Source organism: Hydra viridissima, unplaced genomic scaffold (genome assembly GCF_058129835.1).
Source record: "Hydra viridissima isolate aposymbiotic clone 2 unplaced genomic scaffold, HvirCarnegie_v1 scaffold_15, whole genome shotgun sequence".
Classification (NCBI taxonomy): domain Eukaryota; kingdom Metazoa; phylum Cnidaria; class Hydrozoa; order Anthoathecata; family Hydridae; genus Hydra; species Hydra viridissima.
In genome coordinates, this window is record NW_028324314.1 from 4,705,194 (window position 1) to 4,731,560 (window position 26,367).

The 26,367-nt window shown below is 27.4% G+C and overlaps 1 protein-coding gene across 1 annotated transcript; it reads left to right on the top strand.

Annotated features, from left to right (window-relative positions):
- Positions 1 to 396: 396 nt before the first annotated feature.
- LOC149878302 (protein HID1-like) lies at positions 397 to 21,422 on the top strand. The gene is made up of 28 exons (XM_090072865.1): positions 397 to 534; positions 655 to 804; positions 2,025 to 2,088; positions 2,169 to 2,263; positions 3,907 to 3,933; positions 4,222 to 4,275; positions 4,718 to 4,768; positions 6,319 to 6,365; positions 6,624 to 6,745; positions 7,911 to 7,965; positions 8,086 to 8,157; positions 8,581 to 8,719; positions 8,838 to 8,897; positions 9,023 to 9,079; positions 10,470 to 10,553; positions 10,636 to 10,726; positions 12,347 to 12,412; positions 12,699 to 12,784; positions 15,605 to 15,683; positions 15,765 to 15,826; positions 15,979 to 16,081; positions 16,211 to 16,352; positions 17,076 to 17,125; positions 17,587 to 17,729; positions 17,991 to 18,082; positions 18,206 to 18,305; positions 21,134 to 21,192; positions 21,280 to 21,422. Exons 1-28 carry the CDS (start codon positions 469 to 471, stop codon positions 21,341 to 21,343), a joined length of 2,280 nt encoding a protein of 759 aa, XP_089928991.1. The 5' UTR covers positions 397 to 468; the 3' UTR covers positions 21,344 to 21,422.
- The last annotated feature ends 4,945 nt before the right edge of the window (positions 21,423 to 26,367 follow it).

Genomic DNA, 26,367 nt, shown 5'->3' on the forward strand with positions numbered 1-26,367 from the left:
ACGAAATTTGTATTTACATTTATGTGAAACGTGTACAATCAAGTCCGTGAAAAGTCATTAAGTTCCGCTTTGGCTCATTGAAATTTTCAAATTTATATCTGTAATTTGGTTTCAAGGTTAAACAAATTGTACTTTTTAGTGAAAATATGTAATATTTAAAAAAAAGTAACAGGAATTAAATTAGCTTAACAATGGTAGAAAGATCTTCCGGGCTGTTTATTTAAAATCATCGTCTTTAAAAGCTACGAATTTATTATTTATCAAAGAAAGTTCTTTGTAATATTATCTACTGTTAGAAAATCAGTTACATTTAAAATCTCTAATAAATTGACACTTTGTAAATTGTAAATATATTACATAATTTTGAAATTTAATATAACAGTTATGAATTGTCTAATTTAGTTCAAATATTTTATTATTTAAAAAAATGTTAGTCAATACTGTTTGACAATAGCAATTATTTAAGAAATGGGAGCAGCAGATAGTAAATTGAATTTTCGACAGGCAGTTGTGCAGCTTACTTCCAAGAAAACTGTGAGTCTCTTTAGAAATTACAATAAAACACTGCCCGAAAACCTCTTTACATTACTGTCACAACACTTTCAAAATTATCAATATTCTTTATTTCAATCTTAATTGAATTATTTTACTTAGCCAATAGAAGTGAGTGATGAAGCCTTCTGGGAGCAATTTTGGATGGATTCTATTACTAATGTAAATGATGTATTTGCTCTTATACCAGCTGCAGAAATTCGTACTTTGAGAGAAGAATGTCCATCAAATCTTGCGACCTTATGCTATAAGGTAAAATATTTAGATAAAATGAATTTAGAATAAGCAGTTGTTCTTTTTAGGAATAAAGAATATATATATGTATATGTATGTATGTATGTATGTATGTATGTATGTATGTATGTATGTATGTATGTATGTATGTATGTATGTATGTATGTATGTATGTATGTATGTATGTATGTATGTATGTATGTATGTATGTGTATATATATATATATATGTATATATGTGTATATATATATATATATATATATATATATATATATATATATATATATATATATATATATATATACATATTCACACATACATTCATCCATCCATACATACATACATCCATACATAAATACATCCATACATAAATAAATACATACATACATACATACATACATACATACATACATACATACATACATACATACATACATACATACATACATACATACATACATACATACATACATACATACATACATACATACATTACTTATAATATTTATGTAAATGTATAGGCTTGTTTTTATATTTACTTTGAAAAGTGTTTAGCACAAATCATAGTTGTACAATTTAGTAGTTGTGAAAATATTGTAGGTGTGGTACTTAGTTTTAAGATAATAACTATAATTTCGACCATGCAAATTTTATATCAATTGATCAAACGTAAGATTGAAGTTATAAATGTCTATATTCATACTCTATTATGACAAGAGATTTAAAAAAAAGTCTAACAATTTTGCCTAATTCAAATGCTTTTGAGTTTCAAAAACATGAGTTATGGAAGACATTATTTGACATAAAATAGAAAACTTTAGTTGTTGCTTTTTTGTAATTTGTATTACAGGATGAAGACTAATTTTTGATCAATACTAACATTTGTATCATCCTTTGATATACGAGATTAAATAATAGTGTAGTAACATTGCAATAATTTTGGATCAAACCCTGCATCAAGTAGTTGCATTTTTCTTTGTGTGTATGTGATTTTTTTTCAAATGCTTATTACTATGTGTTAAGTTAAAAAATATATTACAATAATATAGTTCATGTTTTTCCATTATTCTTTATATCACGTAGTGAGTAGTTTGAGTAAAGTAATTTTGGTTTCTGTATTTTTATAACTTTAGAAATTTTGAAAAGTAGAATAAAAAAATTTTTAAAGAATTTTATTGAAAATTTGTTACTTTTTTTTACCTTATCTGATTTTATCATGAAAGAAAATTCTTTTCTAGTGTGTTGAAAAACTTGTCAATGCTGCATCTAATGGTTGTGCTGGTCAAGAGGAACATACAGCAGGTCAGTTTTTTAGCTAAAATATTTTGCAGCTTTATGTAATTTTTTTTTTTTTAATAATTTTTTTTTAATTTTAATTTTAGTTCTGAACTGTACTCGCTTGCTCACTCGTATTATGCCTTATATATTTGAGGATATAGACTGGAGAGGTTTTTTTTGGTCAACAGTTCCAGGCCAGGTTTTGTTATATTTGTTACATTTTGATAAATTTTTTACTTCTGTTTTATATTTTGATTGATTTTGAATATTTATCTCTAAAATAAATATTGATAATTATTATTGCTAAAATGAATATTAATATCAATGAAGTAGATAAATTAAATTTTATTTTTTATTGAAAAACATTCCTTGAGAAAAAATTAAGAAAAATACTAATTTGTGGATAATGCTAAAACTTATATTGATCCACAGGACTCCGTATTTCTGTGCTGTGCTACTGTAGAAGCACAGCACAGAATTTAAAAAAGCTGTTACAAGGATACTTGAAAGTTAAGCACAATGAAAATTGCTGACCAATTATTTACTTAGCAATACATTTAATTTTGCAATTAAAAGTATTCTACATAATAGCAGGATGCTTTAGAGATATAATTATAAATGATACCAGTATTAGTATAAACAGTTTTATTAGTAACATTAGTAACAGCAGCAGTATTAATTATTAACAGTAATAGTATTAATTTAAATAAAACTCCAGGATGACACAAAAAAACAGTCAGCAATTTTTTTTATCTCAGAAAATCAACAAAAAATACCAATGTGATGTAGTAGTAATATTATGTACAGCTGGTTTTAAAGTGCCCCCCTTCAGCTTTGACATGGAGAGCTTATCTTTTAGGAAAATTTTTTTTACCAAGTTCTGTTGTTTTGGTTGTTGTGTGCTTGCTCTACTGCAAAGAAATTTTCATCTGTGAAAAGTATTCTCTGCCAGTTGCAATTTGTGTAATTATGTAGAAGACTAATTCTGGTCTTACAAGCTATTTTTCTAATTGATCCTTTCTAATTTGCTCTTACATGAGCTCACAATTCTTAGGAATTCCGGAACTTCACTTACACCCCTTACTGGGTGTAGTTGTGACCAAGTTTCTGATATTGCTTGATGGTCCAAGAGACAGTTTTTGGGTCAATACTGAGTAATCACGTGATCTCACAGTAATGCATTTATGCTTGTGTAAAGCCAAAATTTCTGAACATTGGTTTGACATCTTCAAAATGGTTGTTTAAAAAGTTAAAAATAAAGATCAATGTAGGTTAAAACATGGACAACTCAACTATAAAAAGTTAAAATTATAAAAATATTAAGCAAAGTTAATTAGGACATAAACAAAGTTAGTGACTTATTTTGTGTCACCCTGTAATAATGTAAATGATATTTATATTAATTAAAACAAACATTTTGTTTTAAAAATCTTTTTTAACTAAATATAGTTGCTAAAGGGATTTTTACAGTTAAAAGAACCCTACTATGATATTTCTATTCTCTTTTGTCTCTCAAAAATTCATTTCTCTTCTGTGATTCTGCTAAAAGTTGTTACCTGAGGTATCCATAAAAACTTCTGCTAAACCTCTGTTAAAATCTATGAATGAAAATATATGAATTTGTGAAACAAAATTACAAATAAAAATAAATCAAATTAATCAAAAAAATTTGTGCATTTTATTTAATGTTAAAAGTTCTGAAATTTCTTGTCTCGATCAAATTTTTACTACCAAAATACTAAGGTAAAAGTACTAATGTTTTGTTTTGATCTACTAAAAGTTGTGCTACAAAAATAAAAATTATTTAATGCTTTCTATTTATTTCATGTGATTTGTTTATAGGGAGAAACAGAGCGTATGGCAAACGAAGTATGTATTTTTGAGTATTTTCCTAAGTGCCCTATATATTTTGCAATTCTCATACAAAACTAAGACTCTTATGTCAAAACATATTTTGAATGTTTTTTGAACTTTCTTTTTTACTTTTGAACTTATTTTTTGTTTTGAAATTTCTTTTTTTCTCATGTTAAATCCTAAAAAAGATTTGCAACGTCAAAATGAAAAGTTGAAGAAGTGGTTTAAAAAACTCCTTGTTTGAAGAACTTAAAGAGTTGTTTAAAAAATTATATCTAAACTATATGAACTAATCTTTTGTAGAATCCAGAAGATGTTTCAACACCTCTTGCCCAGTCCCTGGTTGCCGCTGTCTGTGTAAGTTTTCTCATGTGTTTTTTTTTAAATAAGATTTTCAAAGGTTAAAAAATAGTATTTTTTCCATTTTTCCTCATGAGCAATTTGTTATACATCACAAAAATGTTTCTTCATTTATCCAAACAATTATGATTATTACCATCCATTGCAAAGTTCTTTATTCATTCACCTGTTTATTTCAAAGCAGATTTCTTTCACCTTCATTAACTTGGCACTTAACAGTCACATACATGTTTGAAACAGATTTTACCAGAATTATTACTCAAGCAGTTGTCAATAACAATAATAGGTTGCTTATATCAAAAAATAGTTAAACTTAAATTTATATTTAAGATAAATTAAGCGTCTGACCTCTTTTTTTAAATATGCTTTTGTACTAAAGTTTAAAAAAATTAACAAAAGATTTTAAAAAAGATTTTTTAAAAATATTTTCTTTCAAAAGGATTTGCTGTTTTGTCCAGATTTTACTGTCTATGCTAAAAGAACTGGTCCGGTATGTTTGTTGTTTTCTTCTGTATTTTCAGTTTTATTTTCTTTACTAAGTTTTATATATTACGATGGTTAGTATCTTAAATATTTTCTTATCCTGTAATTTTGATAAAAATAGGACAAATTTGAAAGTTTTAAAAGCTATTACAGGTTCATACTTCCTTTGTAATACATAACATAGACATGCTCCCAATGATAATCTGATTAAAACAAATGTTTCAAGTTTTAGATATAGTTGCTTAGTAGTATTGTTCGCAGGTAGTTGCATCTGTCATGGTCATGGAAATAATAGTTGAAAGAGAGAATGATTTTTTTTTGTTTTAAGATTAATTGAACACCTTTCCTTTTTTTTTTTCAAAAAAGTAAAAAAAAAAATTAAAAAATTTTGTCAAGGTTTTTTGAATTATACTATTTTAGGAAAAAAAGAATTATATTTAAAAAATAAGCATGGGTTTATATTACTGGTTGAGGAACTTAACAGAATTCCAATGTGTAAATATTTGTTACTTCTGATTTAATGATTTTTTGAAGTGAGATTGTCTAATTGTTGTTTTGGAATTCAAAGTTTTTTCTTCTACTCACCTTTGTCCCTAATTCATTACAGGCAATGCTGATTCATAAGCTGCCAGTTGTAGAATTTTCAGTTCATAAGTAAAAATGAGACTTTGAGAATGATCCTATTCTTGTATTTCTAACAAAGGTTTGTTACTCCTTGTCATTCTCTTGTGGTTAGCAAACAAGTTAGTGCAACTTTAACTGCATCACCCTGTGCTAATCAAACAAACCCAGGCATAAGAACAGATGCCATTTCTCTGGCATCGGTCATCATCTACGACTAAAGTGGTCAGCCAGACAGTCCATTTGTAACAAGTATTTAACAATTTACCATGCGTTAAACATAGAGCGAAGAAACAAATCTGCCTCTAGAAGGGTTAAACAGTTCTCCAAAGCAGTTTCTTTGTTATAAACTGAACAACTGGTTCGGCTATTCATTGAAACATGTATCAAACCATCCTTAAGCGACTTATTGATAAAAAGAAAGCTGTTGACTGAACCATTCATCTTACATGGGGCTGATTATCTAGCTATTCATGTTATTATAGTTAACAGTTAGTTAAACAACATGAATAAATGAAACAAATATTCCTTTAGGAGAGTTATTCTGATAAAATGAGTAAATTAATTCTGCTCATACTGCAGTTTTTTTTTTCTATGAAACACATTAAACTTTCTATGAAACATATTAAATTAACTATTATATCATATTTAATTAACATTAAATTAACAAATTTATATCATTGAAAACTTTAAACAAGGATAGTTTTTAAAAAACCTGATATTTTAAAATTATTGCATCTGAAGCAGATGGTTTCAATGTAAGGTTGTCTTTCCTATGGAATTTTTTCCTGGAACGTTTTCATATTGAACGTTGTCAGATTTTCAGATTTGTCTTAAATATTTGTTAAAATATAATATATATCTTTTATGTTTAATATGATTACACTTTTGATATATATTCACAAAAGAAATATTTATTTGGTTTTTTTTTGAAAGGACAATCCTGAAGACCTTGCTAGTATTGATAGCTGTGCATATATTTGGTTTGTTGTTTCATTCATTCATTTATGTATGTATATATATGTATGTATGTATGTATGTATGTATGTATGTATGTATGTATGTATGTATGTATGTATGTATGTATGTATGTATGTATGTATGTATGTATGCATGCATGCATATTGTATTTATGTATGTATGTCAGTATGTATGTATGATGTTATTTTCTTTTTATATTACTTGTAATATTACTTTAAAAGTACTTGAAACTTTCTTAGAAAGTTATAGTTTTTTTGCAGGGAAGCTGGTGTTGGTTTTGCTGCTTCACCACCACATGTTGCATTACATGATCAACATCGAACAGAGCTTCTGAAGCTATTGCTAACATGTTTTTCTGAAGCAATGTATTTATCTCCATCAGGTTAAAATGTTAAAATGCTTTTTCAGCTAAAAGACGTTTAGTATAGCATTATCAATTTCATTGGAAAAGTTAATTAAAGATTAATTTAATTTTTGCATTTTTAAATCTATAACAAATGATACTTAAAGGTATTCAGAAGTAATGATATAATGAATAAAAAGAACAAGAACAAGTAAGATATTGATAGCTTTTATTCATTAAAGTGTTTAAAGTATTTGCCCTTATTATCTATGCATAGTTGCACTCTTTCCAGATACATCTAAAGCCACTCTTCTTTGGGTATTATCAATTTAGCCACTCTTCTTTGGGTATTGCAGCAACTATCTCTGTAGTCTACTCTTTTAGGTTTTGGTCATTTTTATTGTTAGTTAAGTGTTGCTTGATTTTACTTAAAAGTAAAATTCACAAGTTTCAACTCCGGATGTAGTATGATGGGTGGATGATTATTACGATGCTCTCATTGTTTAGGTACTCTCAGATGGCTTTTATGACATGCTCATCACATTGCTCCACGAAGTCTAAGTCTTTGAGGTTCTTAATGCCATGTTTAAACTGATTAATCCATCTTCAAACAATCATGTATGAAGGAGTGCCATATGGGTATGCTAAAGTAAATTCATCATGGATTTCCTTGACTGATTTTCCTAGTTTATAGCTAACTAAAATGTACACTCAATAACATTTTTTTTTTATTTTTAAATTTTTTTTTTAAAAATGCTTTTGCTAGAAAGCTAACTGTACATGCATTCAAGTTTTAAAAATAAAGCATGATATGCTTACTTTTTACACAGTTAAATTCTCTACATCACATGATTTTATACTTTGAGAAAAATATTTTTTGAATGAAATTTAAGCAAAATTATCATTACTTCTTGATACCATTAATATTTGCCATTTCTTAAAAGCTAATATTAAAAATTACAAAAAAAAAAAGAAGCTAATAATAAAAATTAAAAAAAAAAAATGGAGTTAAAAAATTTGAGAATTTTTAGGGAATTAATGATGTTTAAATTTTTTTCTTTTAAACATTTTTTTAGGTTGTGAGAATAAATTTTTTTTCAGAGTAAATTTGTTTTTTAAGGAAATTTTTTTATGAAAAGATATTTTTACAGTTTGTTACTTTCAAAAAAAATTTTTTTTTTGTATGAATAAAATTTTATTGCAGAAGCACCAACAGCAGAGAACAAATGGTTACAATATTTTGCATCGTCAGAAAACAGGTATTATTTTCTTATGATTAAAGTTTTACCTTGTTAAGATTTATATAATTAACTATGTTAAATAATTATAAGTATATTTTGTTAAAATAGTTGTGAGTTTAATTATTTTTGATCATCTAGACATGCTCTTCCTCTGTTTACTTCATTAATAAATGTGGTTTGTTCTTATGATCCAATTGGATATGGTGTTCCGTAAGTTTTTTCTTTTTCTTGCATATATACAGAGTACTTAATGTCATCTAAATATTAAACATCTTCAGAATAGCAATTAGTAAGCTACAAAGCTTTCTTAGAAACATAAAAAAATGCTCTACATGAAAAGAAAATTTTTGTCCAAAAGTTTCTGATTTCCCCTTTTTTTTGATTTACTCAATTACTATGCACAAGTAGCATTAAAGGAAGAGTTGGAAGAGAAGTAGACTAATACCTTCTTTTACTTACGTGTTTATTTAACCCTTCATGTGTATTTTCAACTTTTTTCACGTTGTTTAAAAATTTAATATTTTTTTCTCACCCAATTTTTAAATAAATTTTTAGAGCAGTGAAATTTTCATGAAAGATGTTTTTTTAGGTACTTTTTGTTGTTAAAATTTTATTGGGGATTTCTTCTTTTAGATACAATTATGTTATGTTTTCTGACACTCGAGAGCCAATGATTGAAGTTGCACTGCAGCTTCTCATAGTGGTTTTGGATTATGATATGGAGCATCAACAAATTATGGACCATGTCAACAACCCAGATCAAATCTATGAGGTAAAAAGAAGAAACAAGAAAAATTTAATATTTTATTTTCGAATATGCAAAAAAAAACAAACAAAAAAAAAAAGATTTTTTATCTATTACTATGTTTACTGTCATATATGCTTTATAGGGAAATAATGGTCCAGAGAACCTGTTTTGCAACTACTTGACACGAATACACAGGGAAGAGGTATGTGTAGAGGAAAAATAAAGATAAAAGTTTCTAGTTTGAAATTTATTCTATTTACTCTATTTTTTTTAACCTGTAAAAGACGACCTGTATGCTGCAAAAGATTATGTGTGCATTTTATTTAGGATTTTAACTTCATTTTGAGAGGAATCACCGGTTTACTCCAAAATCCATTGATACAGGTTTTTTTACATTATTAATGTGTTTTACCTTTTCTTTTTTTTATGCACTTTTTAGTGCTGAACTTTTGCTTCATTTATTAGTCAGTTTTGTTTACATTTAATTAAACAGTTTTTTAGCAAGTGAGAAAATTTTGCAGCAATTTAGACATTTAAAATTTTATTTTTAAATTTTTATGACTTTGGTTTACCATTTGTTTTTGTAGATTTTAATTTCTTTACATCATCTCATCCTATTTTTCACATCTATTAGTTCATAAAAGAAATTTTTTTTTAAATTGTAAGAGATAAGAGTGTTTGTGCATAGCAATTAGTATGAGAAAAGTTTCAACAATATATTCTAGGAGATAAAAGTATTTATGCATAACAATTAGTATGAGAAAAGTTTCAACGATATATTCTAGGAGTTAAAAGATAACAAAAAGAAACAAGTGGAATTTCTTATAGCTTAAAATTCTGCTTATCTTACAGTCCATTTGAGAGCTTAAAGTCAAACAATAATTTCTAAAAAAACATTTTTTAAAACTTTTCATGATAAAAAAAAAGGAAGCAAATAACAGAGTTTTAATTTTTTTTAATCTTTTTTAAAAATTATCTGCTGCATTGTTGTTAAACAATTTTTTCATCAAACTTTTCTCATTTCTTCTTTTTATTGTCTGGCATTAAAAACTTCATGTAACAGTTTTTCTAGTTTAATGCCAAAAGATTTTTAAGAGTTAAGTCATGCTTTTGTTGATAGTGTTGCTTGATCTTAAACCCTCAAACTGGTAGATTCTGATTCAGAGAACATTGACTGGTGGATCAAGATGACACAAACTAGTATCCAGATAATTCTAAATTCCCTAATCAACTAGTAGCCAGATGATTCTAAATTCCCTGATCAACTAGTAGCCAGATGATTTTAAATTCCCCCGATCAACTATTTCGCTCTGTATTAAAGACAACTTAATTTTTTTTTTTTTTAATTTGGATTTTTATTTTATGATTTAAATTTGAAATATGATGTTGTAATAAAAGTTGCATTGGATTGAATGTTATCAGCCAAGATTCTTGACATCATCTACTTTACTTATTTTTTAAATTATTTAAGTTTATTAAAATATTTACTTATCTTATGTGCAAACACTTGGGTTGTTCAGTATTAATTTAAAAATTTCATATAATTTAATCATGAAATTCTTAATTTTTCTACACAGTCATGTTATGTCATATTATGAGATTATATCAAAAATCACTTGAAAATTATCTGAAAAAACTTATGGACATAAAATCAAATCTTTTTTTGTATGTTTCTGAATAACTTAAAAAACTTAAAAAACTAAATATTTTTTGTTTTGTATTGATATGATTAATGACATTACAATTTTGAATGCTTTTTTTCTTTTCTTTAAAGACTTATTTACCTAATTCATGCAAAAGAATTGGCTTCCACCAAGAGTTGTTTGTTTTATTTTGGAAACTTTGTGATCTGAACAAGGTAACAATGTCTATGAATGAATGAATGAATGAGTCAATTTTAATTTTTTTTCATGGTTTGTAACTTTTTGTTTTTGGTTTAGAAATTTTTATTTTATGTGTTGAAAAGCAGTGATGTTCTAAATGTTCTTGTACCAATCCTCTATCATCTGAGCGATTCTCGTGGAGACCCATGTAAGTATTTTAAATAACATCTGTAATTTGATTTAATTTTTTAACAGGATAAACATTATTGACAAGTTTTTTTATGCATTTGTATAAAACTGTTGTTTTTAATCCAGTATAAGTAAATTTAGTCATAGTAATTAATAATTAAAGATTTGAACTTTATCTCAATATATCAAATTTTCTAATCAAGTTTTTGCTAATAAAATTTGTTATTCATACTATTTTGTGAGCATCTTCTTACAACACATACTCATACCAACATACAACACCTACCAACATATAACACCTACCGACATATAACACAATTTTTATAGTTAAATAAAAACAGGCAGGTGTGTTTTACCCTTATTCAGTATTGTGATCAATTTATAATGGAAGAAGTAAAACATTGTTACTATGGTATTAAATTTTTTTTGTGCAATGCTTGTGTTTAACATTTTTATTATGTTAAACACAAGCATTGCACAATAAAGATAGTGGAGCTAATTCTTAGGATTTTATATGTTATCTACAATATGTTTTAATCAAAGTTTTTTACTTTATGTTTTGCTCATGCTCCTCTTAAAAAAAGTGTTTTTTTTTTATTGTTGTTTTTTTTATTTAAATAACTTCTTAGTTTTCTTTTCTGTTTTAAGGTTTATATTTTAAGTACCAGTAAAATATTTCATATCATTAACAAAATTAATTTAAAAAATTTACAACTGATGAGTGAAGTCAGCAAGCAAGTGTATACAATCAGATAATAGAATGGATTAGAATGTAAATTAAGAATTAAAAATTGATTGGCTGTACTAATTATTTACGAATTCTTGTTTTTAGAGTTTTTATTGTTGTTTTTATAGCTTTATTTCTTTACAGTGGCTCCTACTGTGGTAAAAAAATACTTGTCACTTCTTGTACTTTTCTATAAGAATTTCTTTGTTTAAATAAATCTGTAAAAAGTTTTTTCTAAGTTTTATTCAAAGATTTTCCTTTAACTGCCATACTCTTTGATGTATATTTTTCCCCCAAAAGTGTGATTAGTTCCTAAAAATATTATAGATGAAATATAACATAGATAATGAAATGGATATTTGATAAGTTGAAAGTATCAAAAGCACTCATTTTTATTCCAAACTATCAAAATGTTTTTATTCTGTGCATACAAATTAACACCTTCCTAGAAAAACAGTGAAAATGCTACAATAAATCTTTCTATATTTCATATAAAAAATCATATAAGCATTGTTATGTTTTTTTATATGTTGAAATTATAACTCTCAATCTTGCAAATAAAGCAAGTTTAATCTTAAAATTGATTAACAAACTACAAAGCTGCTGGAATGTTGCCAAAGTCCTTGTTTTTACAAGTCCCTTATTTAGTAATGATATCAGTTTAGAAATATTTGGTTTATTAAAATTTTTAACTGGTTTTTAGAATTCCTAATTCATAATTTTATTGATTGGTATCAATAAAGAAATAAAAAAGTTTTAATTTACAAAAAGCTTTAGTTAATAAAGCTGCCAATAAAACTTAACAATTTTGTGCTTCACACCTTGTCAGTTAAGAATTCTTTTTTCTCAGATTGTTTTATGTAAAAAGATACTTTGTGTGTGTATACAAATATATTCATACTTCTATTTTAGCGCGTATTGGTCTTATGCATATTGGTGTGTTCATTTTGCTGCTTTTAAGTGGTGAACGAAACTTTGGTAAATATTTTTAAAAGAAGTTAATTAGTTGTTTGAAGTGATTTTTAATATTTCAAAAGAATAAGTAAATGAAAAAAAATTAAAAAGGTATCATATGAAAGTAGTATTAATATTAAGCAAAAAATTAAAAAGGTATCATATCAAAGTATTAATATTAAGCAAAAAATTAAAAAGGTATCATATCAAAGTAGTATTAATATTAAGCAAAAAAAAATTAAAAATATTTGAAAATTTTTTTTAGGATGCATCTTATCTTTTTAAAAAATAATTATAATAACTATCACAGGTGTGCGTCTGAACAAGCCATACTCAATGAGAATTCCAATGGACCTACCAGTGTTCAATGGAAGTCATGCAGATTTCTTGATTATTGTAAGTTACCTATTTATGTGATTAGTAACCAATAGTTATTAATTTTTCTCTATTGTTGAAGATTACTTGGTATAAACATGTATGTTTTTGACAAAACTTTTGGTTGTTTTTATATTTAATTTGTTAGTAATGTTTCTTAAAAAAATAGTTTTTAATCAATTGTTGTTTTAAAGGCAAAAAAAGTATTATGTTGAAAATACAGTTAAAGTGCTTTGCACAAGCGTTTGTAACTTTGCACAACAATATTTCAAAGATGTTTTACTCTCTAGCAACTAAAAAAGTATTATGTTGAAAACACAGTAAAAGTGCTTTGCACAAGTGTTTGTAACTTTGCACAACAATATTTCAAAGATGTTTTACTCTCTAGCAACTAAAAGTTTGAACTACAAATTTAAATCACTTTAGAATCCGACAGTTTGTTTTAGTGTCAATATGAATTTCATGTAAAATAGTTTTGTAAATGCAATTTCTCGCAACATGAGTCGTTTTGTGTAAACATAGAAGTAGAATACAAAAATTATGTTACAACTTTTATCTGTGCACCAGATCAGAATTGAACTCAAGAGTGAATAAACTGCTTAAAGTGTTTATTATGGTATTCATTTGAAGTGTACAAAGTTTTAACCTATAATCAATAAAAAAAAATTAAAGTTTAACAATCTTGTAAATAAAGTACTTTTTTTGACAGAAATTGGGGTAACTTTGCATAATGTACAAAGTTCACCTTAAATGTAGTTGTTCATCCAAAAGCAATACTTTCTAGAACTTCATATTTATATAAGCAGAGTTATTTCATACTTTTTTATATCTTTAAATAATTTCTTGGGTAACTCAAGGTCAAATTTAGTTATTAGTAATGTTTTTTCCAGATGTCAAGCCATTACAAAAAGGAGCTTAAGTCCGTAAAATACAAAAAATATACAGAGGATGATCTAGCTAGATGTCTTGAAGATGTAAAATCTAAAAAGCTGACACAAGAGCAAGCTGCTAAAAAGTATGGTGTTAGTTGAAGAACAATTTGTTACAAATTGAAAGGAAAGCATAATTTAAAACCTGGTAAACCGTATTGTTTTTCCAAATTAGAGGAGACTCCCATTGTCAATTGTACCATTTAATTAAGTCATTTTGGATTTCTTATTGGTAAAGAAGACTTACATCATATTATGTACAATTATATCCATAGTTCTGGTAGAAAAGTAAAAGAATATAAATTCTGGGCCTGATTTAATCCATATGTCATTTTTATAAAAACATCCAGAGCGAACAAATAAATTTGTGCCAATTATAAAGAAATCACGAGCAAATGTTAATGAAGAAATTCTAAAAGAATATATTCAACATCTAACCAAAACCATATAAACCTATGATGAAACAAATCTAACTGATGACCCTAGTTTAAAAAATCCTTAATAAAACAGGCAGTAAATACCATACAAATATAAGAAACACTTCTAAGACAAGTATTTCTATAATGATATCAGGTAATGCAGCAGGTGAAGTTTTACCATCTTTTGTTGTTTATAAGGCTAATCTGTGATCAGCTTGATGTGTAGGAGATCCTAAAGGAGCCAGATACTTCAGTACTAAAAGTGGATGGTTTGATAGAGTATCTTTTGAAGAGTGGTTTTTTTCTATAGATTTACCTTCTTTGAAAAAGAAGTCAGGAATTAAAGTTTTGTTAGGCAATAACTTATCCTCTCACATCTCTCCAAAAGTTATTGAAGCCTCTGAAGAAAATGAAATAAAGTTTGTCTACCACCTAATAGTACACATACAACTCAATCTCTAGATGTAGCTTTCTTTAAACAGCTTGGTGTAAAATTATCACAGAGTATAAAGATTCAACAGCAGTGTCTATCCAGTGTATGTCAATAAACTTCTTATAAAATTTAGAGAAAGAGAATCTTATGATAAGTTCTAGAAGACAGCTTTAAGGTTTTCTTACAAGACAATTTTAAATCTTTGGAATCTGTAGGAACTAATAAACAAAAAAAAAAACTTTAATGAGGATTGTGATATTGCCTCTAAGAAAATTACAAAAGAGGAAAAAATAAGCAAAGCTAGAAAACTTCACAAAGTGCCAGAATTAGGCTTTCATTAGTGTTTTGTTAATTTTAGTTTTTTATTTAAAAAAGGAAATCTTTATTTCTTTTTGCTTAAGTTTACCAAGATACAAAGGAACTTTTTTGTCTTTTTTGTGTTTTTAATGAGGTTGTGTTCAGTTTTCTTTTATCATACCATAGTTATATTAATTATTAAGCAAAATAATACTAAAATTAATCTTTTATTTTTTATTAAACTACCCTTTGAAATAATTTTCCTTCAGAAAGTATAGAAAAAAGAGGTCATTTTGCACCAATCCCATACATCATAAAGCTATTCTAAGTTTTTTTAAGTTGTGCAAAGTTACCCAGACCTCTGGTTAACTTTGCACATTTTTTAAGCAATCTTGAAAAACTTCTTTTTAATTTGTAAAAATAAATTTAACAATTACAATAAAATTTAGATAACCTAAATAAATGATTTGTTAGTTTACATCAATATAATACAAGTTTAAAGCAGATTTTTACAAATGAAAATTACAAATAAGTCAAAATTTGTCCAAAGTAAGATGCTTTTAGAGTAATACAAGAAATACAACAGATTTGTTCTAGAAATGTAAGAGAAGTTTACATCAGTGTGCAAATCTCTCTTGTACTTCTCAAGCAAATCTCTGGGTGTAACATGAAAGCATCTAAATTTATTTAAGCTGCAGTTAAATGACTCAAGCAAAACAAAAGGGTATAATTCTATTGTTTTTTTTTTTTTTGTTTTTTTCAGGTGTTTCATAAAATTATAACTACCGGTCACCAACGTTTACATCCTCTTTTTGATTGTCTCTTAACAATTATTGTAAATGGTAAGTTTTTATTTATCTTGTTATTTCTTTGTGAGAATTTATAGTAGTTGTAGTATTTTTCTTAATTTTTTCTTAATTTAGTTTCTCCTTACTTGAAATCCCTTTCAATGGTTGCTGCAAATAAACTGCTTCATCTCTTGGAGGTAATAGGCCCATTTCAATTTCCTCTTTTCTCCATGCCTATAGTTGCTTAGCTTTTAAATTATTTTTGTTTATAAATGCTTTTTCTTTTTGATATTATTCAACATATTAAAGATTTTTCTTAATGAAAAATTTTTGCTTTATTTTGTATCAGGCTTTTTCCACACCATGGTTTTTGTTTGCGAATTCAACGAACCACCACTTAGTGTTCTTTCTTCTGGAAACATTCAACAACATTATTCAGTATCAATTTGATGGTGAATGGTTTATATGTCCCAAAAAATTTTTTTTTTTGTTTCTGATTGAACTCTTTTGTCTCTGGTTGAACAACTAAAATTCTGCAAGGTTTTATATCTTGAAAAAAGTTTGGTGTAATATAATTCTAGGGAATGCTCATATGGTATATGCAATCATTCGTAAGCGCAATGTATTTCATCAGATGGCCAACCTTCCTACTGATCCATCCACTGTGAAAAAGCCAGGAAAAAGTAGCGAAAGAAAAGACTCTGTTTCATCATCAGAAGAAGGGTAAAAAATATTTCATAACACTTTTTAAGTTAAAAAAAAAAAAATTTGGTAAAAATTATTTCATTTAAGAAATTAACAACATTTTGTTAAAAGAAAAATTAATAAAAAAATTAAACTATAAATTATTTCTAGTGAATATTTTTAAAGAAAAATGTAAGCAAAAAGGTAAATACTGCATTAAAAATCCAATATCGTAAAACAGATGAATACGTTGAGAAAATGCAGAATATTCCTTTCTTATTTTACAAAAGCATTTTTGAAAGTTGATGAATTAACCAGTTAACCATAATATAAACCTCCAGTTAAGATGGAACAATATTTCTCATAGATATTTGTTACAAAATTATGAGACTCTTTTAATACATGGCAATACCTATTCATTGAAACAACATGTTGACATTGAATTTGTTTATTCAGATTTTGTGAATAAGATTATCATTATTAAAATAATAAAATATGATATTTTATAATCATCAACCATAGAATAAAATTAATATTTTTTTACATACAATTTAAAAGATGGTTCTATCAGCACATAAAAATTTACAAAATTATTTGAAAAAAGTTCTAAAAAATGAATATTTTTATTGCATGCTGCGTTATTAATTGTTTTGATAGTTTAATGTAATTAATATGAGAAAATTTTTTTTTTACAACTGATTACAATTTAGGGGGTATTTAAAAAATTGATTGATTCACTGTCAATATTAATCCTTTCTTTAGAAATTTTAAGCAACCCAGGCTAGAAACCATTCCTACAACGACCAGAACTGGTGAGTGGAGGATTCTCATCTTAAACCTCCTTGGTTTTGTTGTTTGCTGCTTTTTTTATTATTATTATTTCATTTCTCTCTGCTGTATCTAACAAATGTAAATTGTTTGATACAGCAGAGAATTGTTTGTTCAAAAATGTCTAACTCTTTTGGGTTGTTTTTTTTTTTTATTTTAACACTTAAAATAACCTGTTAACAAAAAATGATCATATATATTAATAGAAATTTCTGGTGTAAGTATAATCAGGGAAGTTTAGATACAAAAAAAAAATTTTTTTTTATAAAGAAAGGGTAGATAGGTATGGGTTCAGTTAAAATTAAATAATGTATAAAAATAATATATTTTATTAATTAGTGATTTTTGTAATTCATTCAAATTTGGTTTTTGAATCTCAATTTGGTTTTTGAATTTCAAGTTCTACCAGTTCTACCAGTTTGAAACCAAGATATATTTTTCTTAGTTCAAAATCCAAATTCCTCTGAACATATCGCCTCACAAGAGACTAATCAAGGAGAAAGTGTATACGATGTTATGGCTCCTGCAAACAGAGAAAGCAATTTGAGGCAGAATGAGAAAGGAGCATTTACACCTACTATAGAATGGGTAATTATCTTAATTGCGTTATATGTTTTGTAGATTGACATTTTTTTTTTTTCCTCTCTCTTTTTTCTTTTTCGCTTAAACAAAGCTTAATCCCACTGAAACTAACACTAGGATTTTTTGTTACAATCCTTGTTTACGATCTTGTAATTTAACCTTAATTTTTTACTGCTAAAGAATCAATGTGTTGATCAGACTGGTATTGTGTTTAGTTTAGATAGTTCAAATACGAAAAGATTAATCGATGTATTATTGATTTTCAAGGTTTTTTCATGGAAGCAAAAACTTCCGTTACAGACCATAATGAGGTTGTTACAAGTTCTTGTTCCACAAGTAGAAAAAATATGTATAGATAAGTAAGTGATACATTTACTCGACTATTGATGACTTGTTAACAGTCCTTCAAGTAAGAAAAGTACTCGAAGTTTTGTCTTTTTAATAAATCTTCATTAAAGAAAGTTTTATTTACTTTTTTTTAGAGGGCTTACTGACGAATCAGAAATAATAAAATTTTTACAACATGGTACTTTAGTTGGATTGCTGCCTGTTCCACATCCGATATTAATTAGAAAGTACCAAGTAAGTCAGTATTGTTTCACTCCTTTGCTAAACACAACAGTTTTTTTAAAACCAGTGGTTATTTTCAGCCCTGTAGAGAAAGAAAGGGGGGGGGGGGTTGCTGGCAGAATTTTTTTCCCCAGCCTTCACGCTGAGTGAGGGTATTTTTTTGTTAATAGATTTTGCGACCTGAGTGCTTATTCGTTCTAACTCCAATTTTGTAAAAAATCAAAATAACTTTAACGCAGTCAATAAAGCATCAAAATCTTTATATTTTAATTGTTGGTTTGTGTAACAATGTGCCAGGTAAGTGTCAATTAAGAATTCACTTTGTCTTATCTCCACTTTTTTCAATTGTTTTAATATGCTTAATTGTTTTAACTACAAAATGGCCAATCAAATAAAGCATTACAAAAAACAAGTTTCCAAACAAGAAAAATTTTTTAATGCTTATTTGTTCTAACAGATTCTAGCCAATCACGCAGCTTGCTTTTTATAATTTGATGACAATTTCAAGATGGCAGACAATGAAACTACACAAAATGTCTTTTTTTGTAGTTCAATAACGTAAGTCGAACTGTGATTATTTTTATTTATTTAACAAAATAGTGCTTAAAGAATTTATCTTTAAATAATTAATAAAAAATTTGTTTAGAATTTAATAATAATTGTGTAAAATTTAATATAATCTTACTCAACATTACTCAAGTGTTTTTGTTTCTGTTGTTATTCTGTAAATTAAATTATTGTATTATCTTTTTAGTGAAGACCAAGTAAAGAAAACGGACAAGAAATACTGATATGTGGAAAAGGAACTTCACAAAGAAAAATAGAGAATCTGGCCAATCCTATGTAAATTCAAGAGGGAAAAAAGTTGAAGAAAGAAAACCTGTTGAAAGTAATTGCTTAAAGTGCATATTTTCTTGTGAATAAAAAATTACCCTGGAAAATAGGAAACTTATATTCAAACATTTCTGGAGTTTAGATGACAATAGCAAAAATGTTTTTTATGCTAAATTTACAAAAAAGGAATGAAAAAGTAAGAGTTAGAACTGTTTCAGACAATAGCAGAAGAAATTATTCTTATCAATAATTTATGGAAAATGATAGCATTATTCACGGGGTTTTTAAAAAGTTTTTTTTTGGAGTTCTTTGCATTTCTCAAGCAAGAGTACATTATTTTCACAACAATTTAATAGATCTACATACAGGAGTTCCAGTTGAAAGAAAAAAAGGAAAGTACATAAAATACAAATTGCCACAAAGATTGTTGGATGAAGCTTGTACTCACATAAATATGTTTCCACGTATTGAATCTCATTATTGTAGGAGCACTACCAAAAAAGAATATCTTGAAAATAAGTTGAATTTGTCATTAATGTATGACTTTTATACTGAAGATTGTGCAAAAAAAAGGAATTCAATATGTTAAGCAACATAAGTATAAAGTAGTTTTTAATAAAGAGTTTAATATAGGTCTTTCAAGACCAAAATCAGACTGATGTGACTGCTGCGAAGAGAATGAAATGAATATGGAGAAAGCAATTAACAGCTTAGAGTATAAAATACAATTTCAGCATCATATTTTTTTAAAGACAGATTCCTATCAAGAAAGGAAGAGTGGTAGGGAATTCAGAAAAGTTGTTTTATGTTTTGATATGGAAAATGTTATTCAGCTTCCAAGAGCATTTTAGATAAAAATGAAGTATTTAGCCCGGTTACCTTAATTCGTATATTAAAAACGCTGAGAAGAAAGCCCCAACTCCACATTTTTCAGATGAGATCATCAGATTTTTTTAACTTTGAAAAATTATCAAAAACTATGAATTTTTTGCAGATACCTTTTTTTTCTGTCAAAGAACTAAAATATCATTCAAATATGCCGCATTCTGTAACATACAAGGACTGTCACTCTATCACTGAACCAGAAATATCTGTAAGTATTTTGAAAAAAGGAAGGACATTAGTCCCAATCTCTAGTGTCTCATTAACATCAGCAATTCCTCTAAGCATAGAAAAAGCTTAAGATAAAGTCAATTCTATGTTTTATGCCTACAATTGACTGTGCTTTTTATGAAATAAGCTTTAAATAAAAACTTTTTGTTGTACTAAAACTGATTTTTTTTTAATACAATCTTTTATTTTTACTGTATGTTGAAATTATTTAATATTGTTTTTGTACCTTTTAATATCCACTTTCACAATGTAGACAGTGGTAGTGTCATGGTTTTGGGGTAACCCTTCTTTGGTAATTTCTAAAGAAACGTTTTATTTACTTGAAGAAACAGTTTAAAACAATAGTCAAATTATGAGTATTGCAAATGCTTCAAAAATGGTATCCTGGTTTCTATTATTGGAGATACAAATATTTTTTTGATCTCCAAATCAATTCATTTAAAAAAATATTTTTAGTATAAAAAAATGTCTAAAGTTAATCTGACGGAATATAATTACTATCTCTTTCAAATAAAGTTAGTCAGAAATTTTAAAGGCGTAGGAAAAATAACTTTGAATCTTTTATCCGCTTTTATTCAATGATGTGTTTTTGGGAGTTAGGGCAAATAAGCATTCGGGTCGCGATTTGTAATAAAAAAAAAATCTCTTCTTAAACTTTTACTTTTATTACTAATATATACTGTTATTGCATATTTATAAAGTTTTTCTTAGCTAAGTAAAAACTATAAAAAACAAACATTAAGCCCCAAAAATGTTTTTCAAAAGGAATGGTGACCGTAAAGATTCCCCTACCTCCTTTGTATCACTATCTAGCCACCTGAATAAGTCGCCCCGAGCCTCACTCATCCTATTGACGGGTCTGGTTACTTTTGATTTCTATATTTTTCCCTTAGGCAAATAGTGGTACACAACTTTGGTTTCGAACTTATATGTGGGGAATAATCTATTTAAGGTAGAATTTATTTCTTTTATCAGTAAAATTTTAATCACAATCCAGAAGTATAAAAATAACGGTTTTTTTTTGTCTATTTTTTTGTAGAAATATTGATCCGCCTATATGGTACGACACTGATGTTCGTCTCTTCGAAATTCAAAGAGTTTGATTTATTTTAACAATTTTCTGCTACAGTAACTCTATTTATTTGGCAATAAATTTTATTTATATTTGGCATTCGATGTAAATTTTTGTTTTTTTAATTGATTCATATTTTTATTTAGCAGGAGATTCAATAGCATCTCCCGCCAAATAAAAAAGTATGCGCAGATGATTCAAATAAAAAAGTATGCGCAGATGATTCAGTAAGGCCAAGCATTTGGTATTTCTATCATCGTCTATGATTTACTACTTTTAGGAAAAAGCAGCGATTTTGAGTTTAACATTAATTCGCCAGCTATTTGTTTTGCCAATAATATAGCTGTCAATTTATATATGTATGCATATATATATATATATATTTGTTTGCTAATATATATTTTGTCTCTTCTTGTTCTCCTGAAAAGAGCTTGACTAATTTTTACACAAAAAGTTGAGGTATCAACAACACTTTTAACGCATGATTTTCTTTTATCTATTGATAAAAATACTTTAGTTCAAGTCTAGATTAAACTGACCCCCTGTATTGGATGTAAGTTCACTTTAAATGCAAGCGAATAAGATTTTTTTTAAACCTTTAAAGGTTTTTTTGGTTTTATCTTAAAAATTGGTGTCACTAGGAGTTGCAAGCGGTGCATCCCTCGTGTTAAAATTTACGAAGAACTATTTGCGATTTTCCATTGTAACAGGCTTTCTGGTCTGTTAATCGAAAACGATATGAAAAATGTTGATTTTCATGTAGTAACTGACAGATTTGCACCTTTGAAGACTAAGAAAACAAAATTTTAACTTAAGTTGAATGCTTAAATAAAAAGCAATTTAACTTTGTCAGGGGGTCACTACTATAAAACTCATTCCGATCGGAATTCACGACCATTTCATCTGAAACCGCTGAAAAGAGCGGATTGTTACTATAAACATATTTTTTCGTAATTTCCACTAATTTCAGCGTAAAAACCCAATTAAAATTTACGAAGTGTCTTCGTGGAGGGCAATGCGCTCTACTTAGCCATAAGCTGCTCTGAGCGCAATATTGTACACGCATGCGCAATTATTTTATTGTAATAGTGCGATTTATATTTCACAATAAAGCTGGTTAGATAGGCGATTAGGGTGAGGGATGGGGATAGGGTTAACATCAACAAGATTTAAAAATAAAAAATTTGTGCATGCGTACAAAGTATTGTGCTCCGAGTAGCATACAATGATATATTAAAAATAACTAGATGTCTAACTTCCGCGTATTTTTTGAAGCAAAAATCGGCCATTATGGGGGGCAAATTTAACAAATCATAAGCTTCGTATTTGTTTTGTTTTGATAAATAGCGTAAAGATTTTGCCCCCCATAATGGCCGATTTTTGCTTCACTTTTTCTTATGCCGATTTACGGCAGTTAGACATCTAGTTATTCTTAATATATCATTGGTAGCATATGGCTGCATAGAGCGCATTGCGCTCTAAGTAGTAACGGCCTAAAATTTACGCGATCTTTGTGTAGCGGAAATCGTAAACCCGATAATCCCAAATAGCCTCTACTATAAACATTTTTTTTGGTATTGTAAAAACTTTCCGACGAAAATATTAGCGGGTTCATAAAAAAACAAAAAGATATTATCTAGTTAATTGTTTTTTTTACATTTTGTTTTGTTTATATTATGGACAGTTGTGCAAAATTTCAACTAAATGCCACAAGAAAAACAAATTTCAAAAAAGAAATGTAAGTAAAGACAATATCCTTATCTTAAATATAAATTATAGGAGAACATGGGGTAAGATGACGAATGGGGCAAGATGAAAACATATTGTTATCTTCAAAACTCAACTAAATATGAAATCTGACTGTAGCTAAGAGGGAAGTAGATTACATCTACTAGAGTTATTTATGCTTTCTTTATAAATATTATTTATTAAAAAGATAATTATTAAAAAGGTTTTCCCTATATTAAGGGGAAAAAAAAATTTATCCACTTGTATCTGATTAATTTCATCATTACAATACCAGCCAAAGGCAAGCAAGAATTTCTCATTCAGTTTGTTCAATTTGGAAGCCATACAAGTAGTATTAAGCTACTTATTTATGTAGAGTTCTGAGTCATTTTAAAGATTAAGTAGCCTAGGGGCAAGATGAACGGGGCAAGATGATTTGTTTGTCCTTTCGCCAAAGTACATGTTTTACCATAAACCTGTAATGTAATAACTTTTGTGTAGCTTAGTCATTATTATATTGCTTTATTATGCATTAAAATGTTTTGTTTGACATTTGGTTTATTTTGTTGTGTTGGAATTTGCTATGAACTGATTAGTGGACTTTTTTTTGCATAGCCCTATATAAATATATAGTTTAGTTGTTGAAAAAGTTACATAACCGTTTGTATTACATATCTTGTTAACTAGAATTTATGGTATCGTGTTATTTGAGAAGGAATAATGGAATTTAATTTTTTTAAAGCCGCCATCTTGACCCGCATACGGGGCAAGATGATAATTTGAGATAACTTTGGTTAATGAGTTTTTTCCAGGCTATTTTTAATTTTATATGGGTTTTTTTTATACATATGTGACGCATAATAATTTTTCTCCCACTTTTTGATAAAGTTTTACTTATTGGAACAGTTATTGAATAAGATATAAGTGCTTTTCAAAACGTTTGTCATCTTGCCCCATGTTCCCCTACTTATTTCCAATTACGAATCTTTCTGTGAAATTACCACAGTCCTACGTTCATATGTTTTAGGAGTTTTAAGACGTTCTTTTTCAATTTACAAGGCCAGCTAATCAATGTTTTATTAAAATATTAAAACCATTAAATAGTTATAAGTAATTTTTTCACTGTAATTTTCCTGTTATAGGCATACCACAAAGGCAATAATTATGTCATAGAACTTCTAATTAAAAAAAAATTTTTTCTAAGGCATAACAAAGACTGGCACACAGCCACAATTAAATAGTAATTTTAAAGTAGTGAAATTATTATCATGTTAAATAATTTTCATGTTAAATAATTTTCTTCACATTACATCAAAGTTATTTTTTATTGTTATTGTTGCCTGTTTGGGTCGACCCAATATGTAATACTATTCTCACACTTAGTGCATTATATTTAATGTGCTTTAATGTTTTTTATCCAAGGGGACAGAAAAAAGATGCCTACATAGCTCGAGTGTCATTGAGTTTGTCACAAAAATTCGGCAGACTGGATTAAACAATTCAAAGATGTTTTAATGAGAAGATTTGGTGAAAAGTCACAGATGGCTCAAAAACACCAAAGGTTACCAATCTTGAAAAAAACCTGGGCATCTGAGGCTATCTATTCTAAAGCAGTTGCAAATGGACTCCCCATTCCAAACATCTATTACCTAAGACTTGTAATAGTTTCTTACATTTCCAAAAGTATTCTAAACCTAGTTTAAAATTAGATTACCAAGTTTTATTCACATTAGATGTTAGTTTGGTTTGTTAGAAGCAGGATCCAATTTTGACCAGACAAAATGTATTGGTCCTAAATGCAACTTATTATAAGCCCTAAAAAGGAAGCCTTCGCCACTTCTACTACACTATAAATAACAATAAATACCTTTAAAAAACATCAAAAAATATCCTAAAAGTTGTTCTAGCAAATTAAAATTAAACAACTCGATTCCATTTATTTAAAATTTTTTTTAGGAGAAATTAAAGTAATAATAAAGCTCTGACCAATTGAAAACTTTATTTATTGTCTCCTGAAAAGTTTAATTCTCTTTTTAATCATTTAGTAAAAGTCAGTGGCTATCACATCCTTGATAATTTTACTTTATAAAAAGTATTACTTTAATATCACCTGTCTATGTTGACCCTTAGATGCCATTTACAAATTTTGTAAGTTGGAAAATTTGTGTCATTTTTACTAAAAAAAAAATTGCCAGGCATCAGTTTTAGTTACCTGACAATATTTTAATATAGCAAAAGTGACCTATTGCCCAAGGTGTAAATGGTTCCTAGACGGTGCAAAATACTGCAATAATGCAATATCATAGTATAAGATGTAATCAATGTTGTAAAATGTTACAAACTTAAATTGTATTATCTAACTATGTAGGACTTCTGGGACAACATCAAATAAGTGACTACAAAGAAGGTGACAGATTCTAACAAAAGTAATATGGGGAGTCAAAAGCTAATACCACTGGATGATAACCTTGGTGTTTGCTATTTTCGGAAAAATTCATATGAAAATAGAGTTTGGTCTGAAATAAGTAAGGAGTTTATTCGTGCGCAAATTCATATTTTAAATTTCTTACCCGCTGTTGATTATCTGTTGTCGAGGTGGACAGTGAAAAATGAAATGTGGAACTTATTATTTTAATTTTGTCAATGAGAAATGTTAGAAATAGAGTTTGATTTCTGTTTTTGTTTTCAAAACAAGAATTTGTTAAAAAAAAAAAGCTAGCTCAAATTATCGGGTTTGCGCCTATTTTGCCGAATCCGAAGAAATTCATCGGGTTTACGATTTTTTTAATTCCGATCGGTAAGGGTTGAGTTTTATAGTAGTGACCCAGGGTTTGATTAGCTTTTTGAAGGTTGGGGCGCGAACAACTGACTAAAAAAAGAGTAATGACGTTACTAGCTTAACTCCTTAAAATTACGGAGATAAGAGTCAAAAATAAAATTAAATTAATAGTGGAAATTTTGAAATTAAAATTTATGATTTTACTTAAAATTTTTCATCTGGAGCTAGTTAAAACATTAACTAAGCATCGGCATTTTTTCTTTATTAACAAATAGATTACAAATTTATATATCAGTCTTAGAATAAATCGAATTTTCTGAAGTTTATGAAAAAACAATGATATATATTTACTAGATGTCTAACTCGTGCTGGGTTGTGAAGCAAACTTTTGCCAACAAGAAATTGCAGAATGATTTTTTTTTTGAAAAAAAAAAAAACACCCATGGATATTTTTTTTGTCAGCTTCATTAGAAAATATGTTTAAATGGTGACATTGCAAAGAATTTGTGAAAATGGTGCACCATTTTCACAAATTCATTGCAATTGTC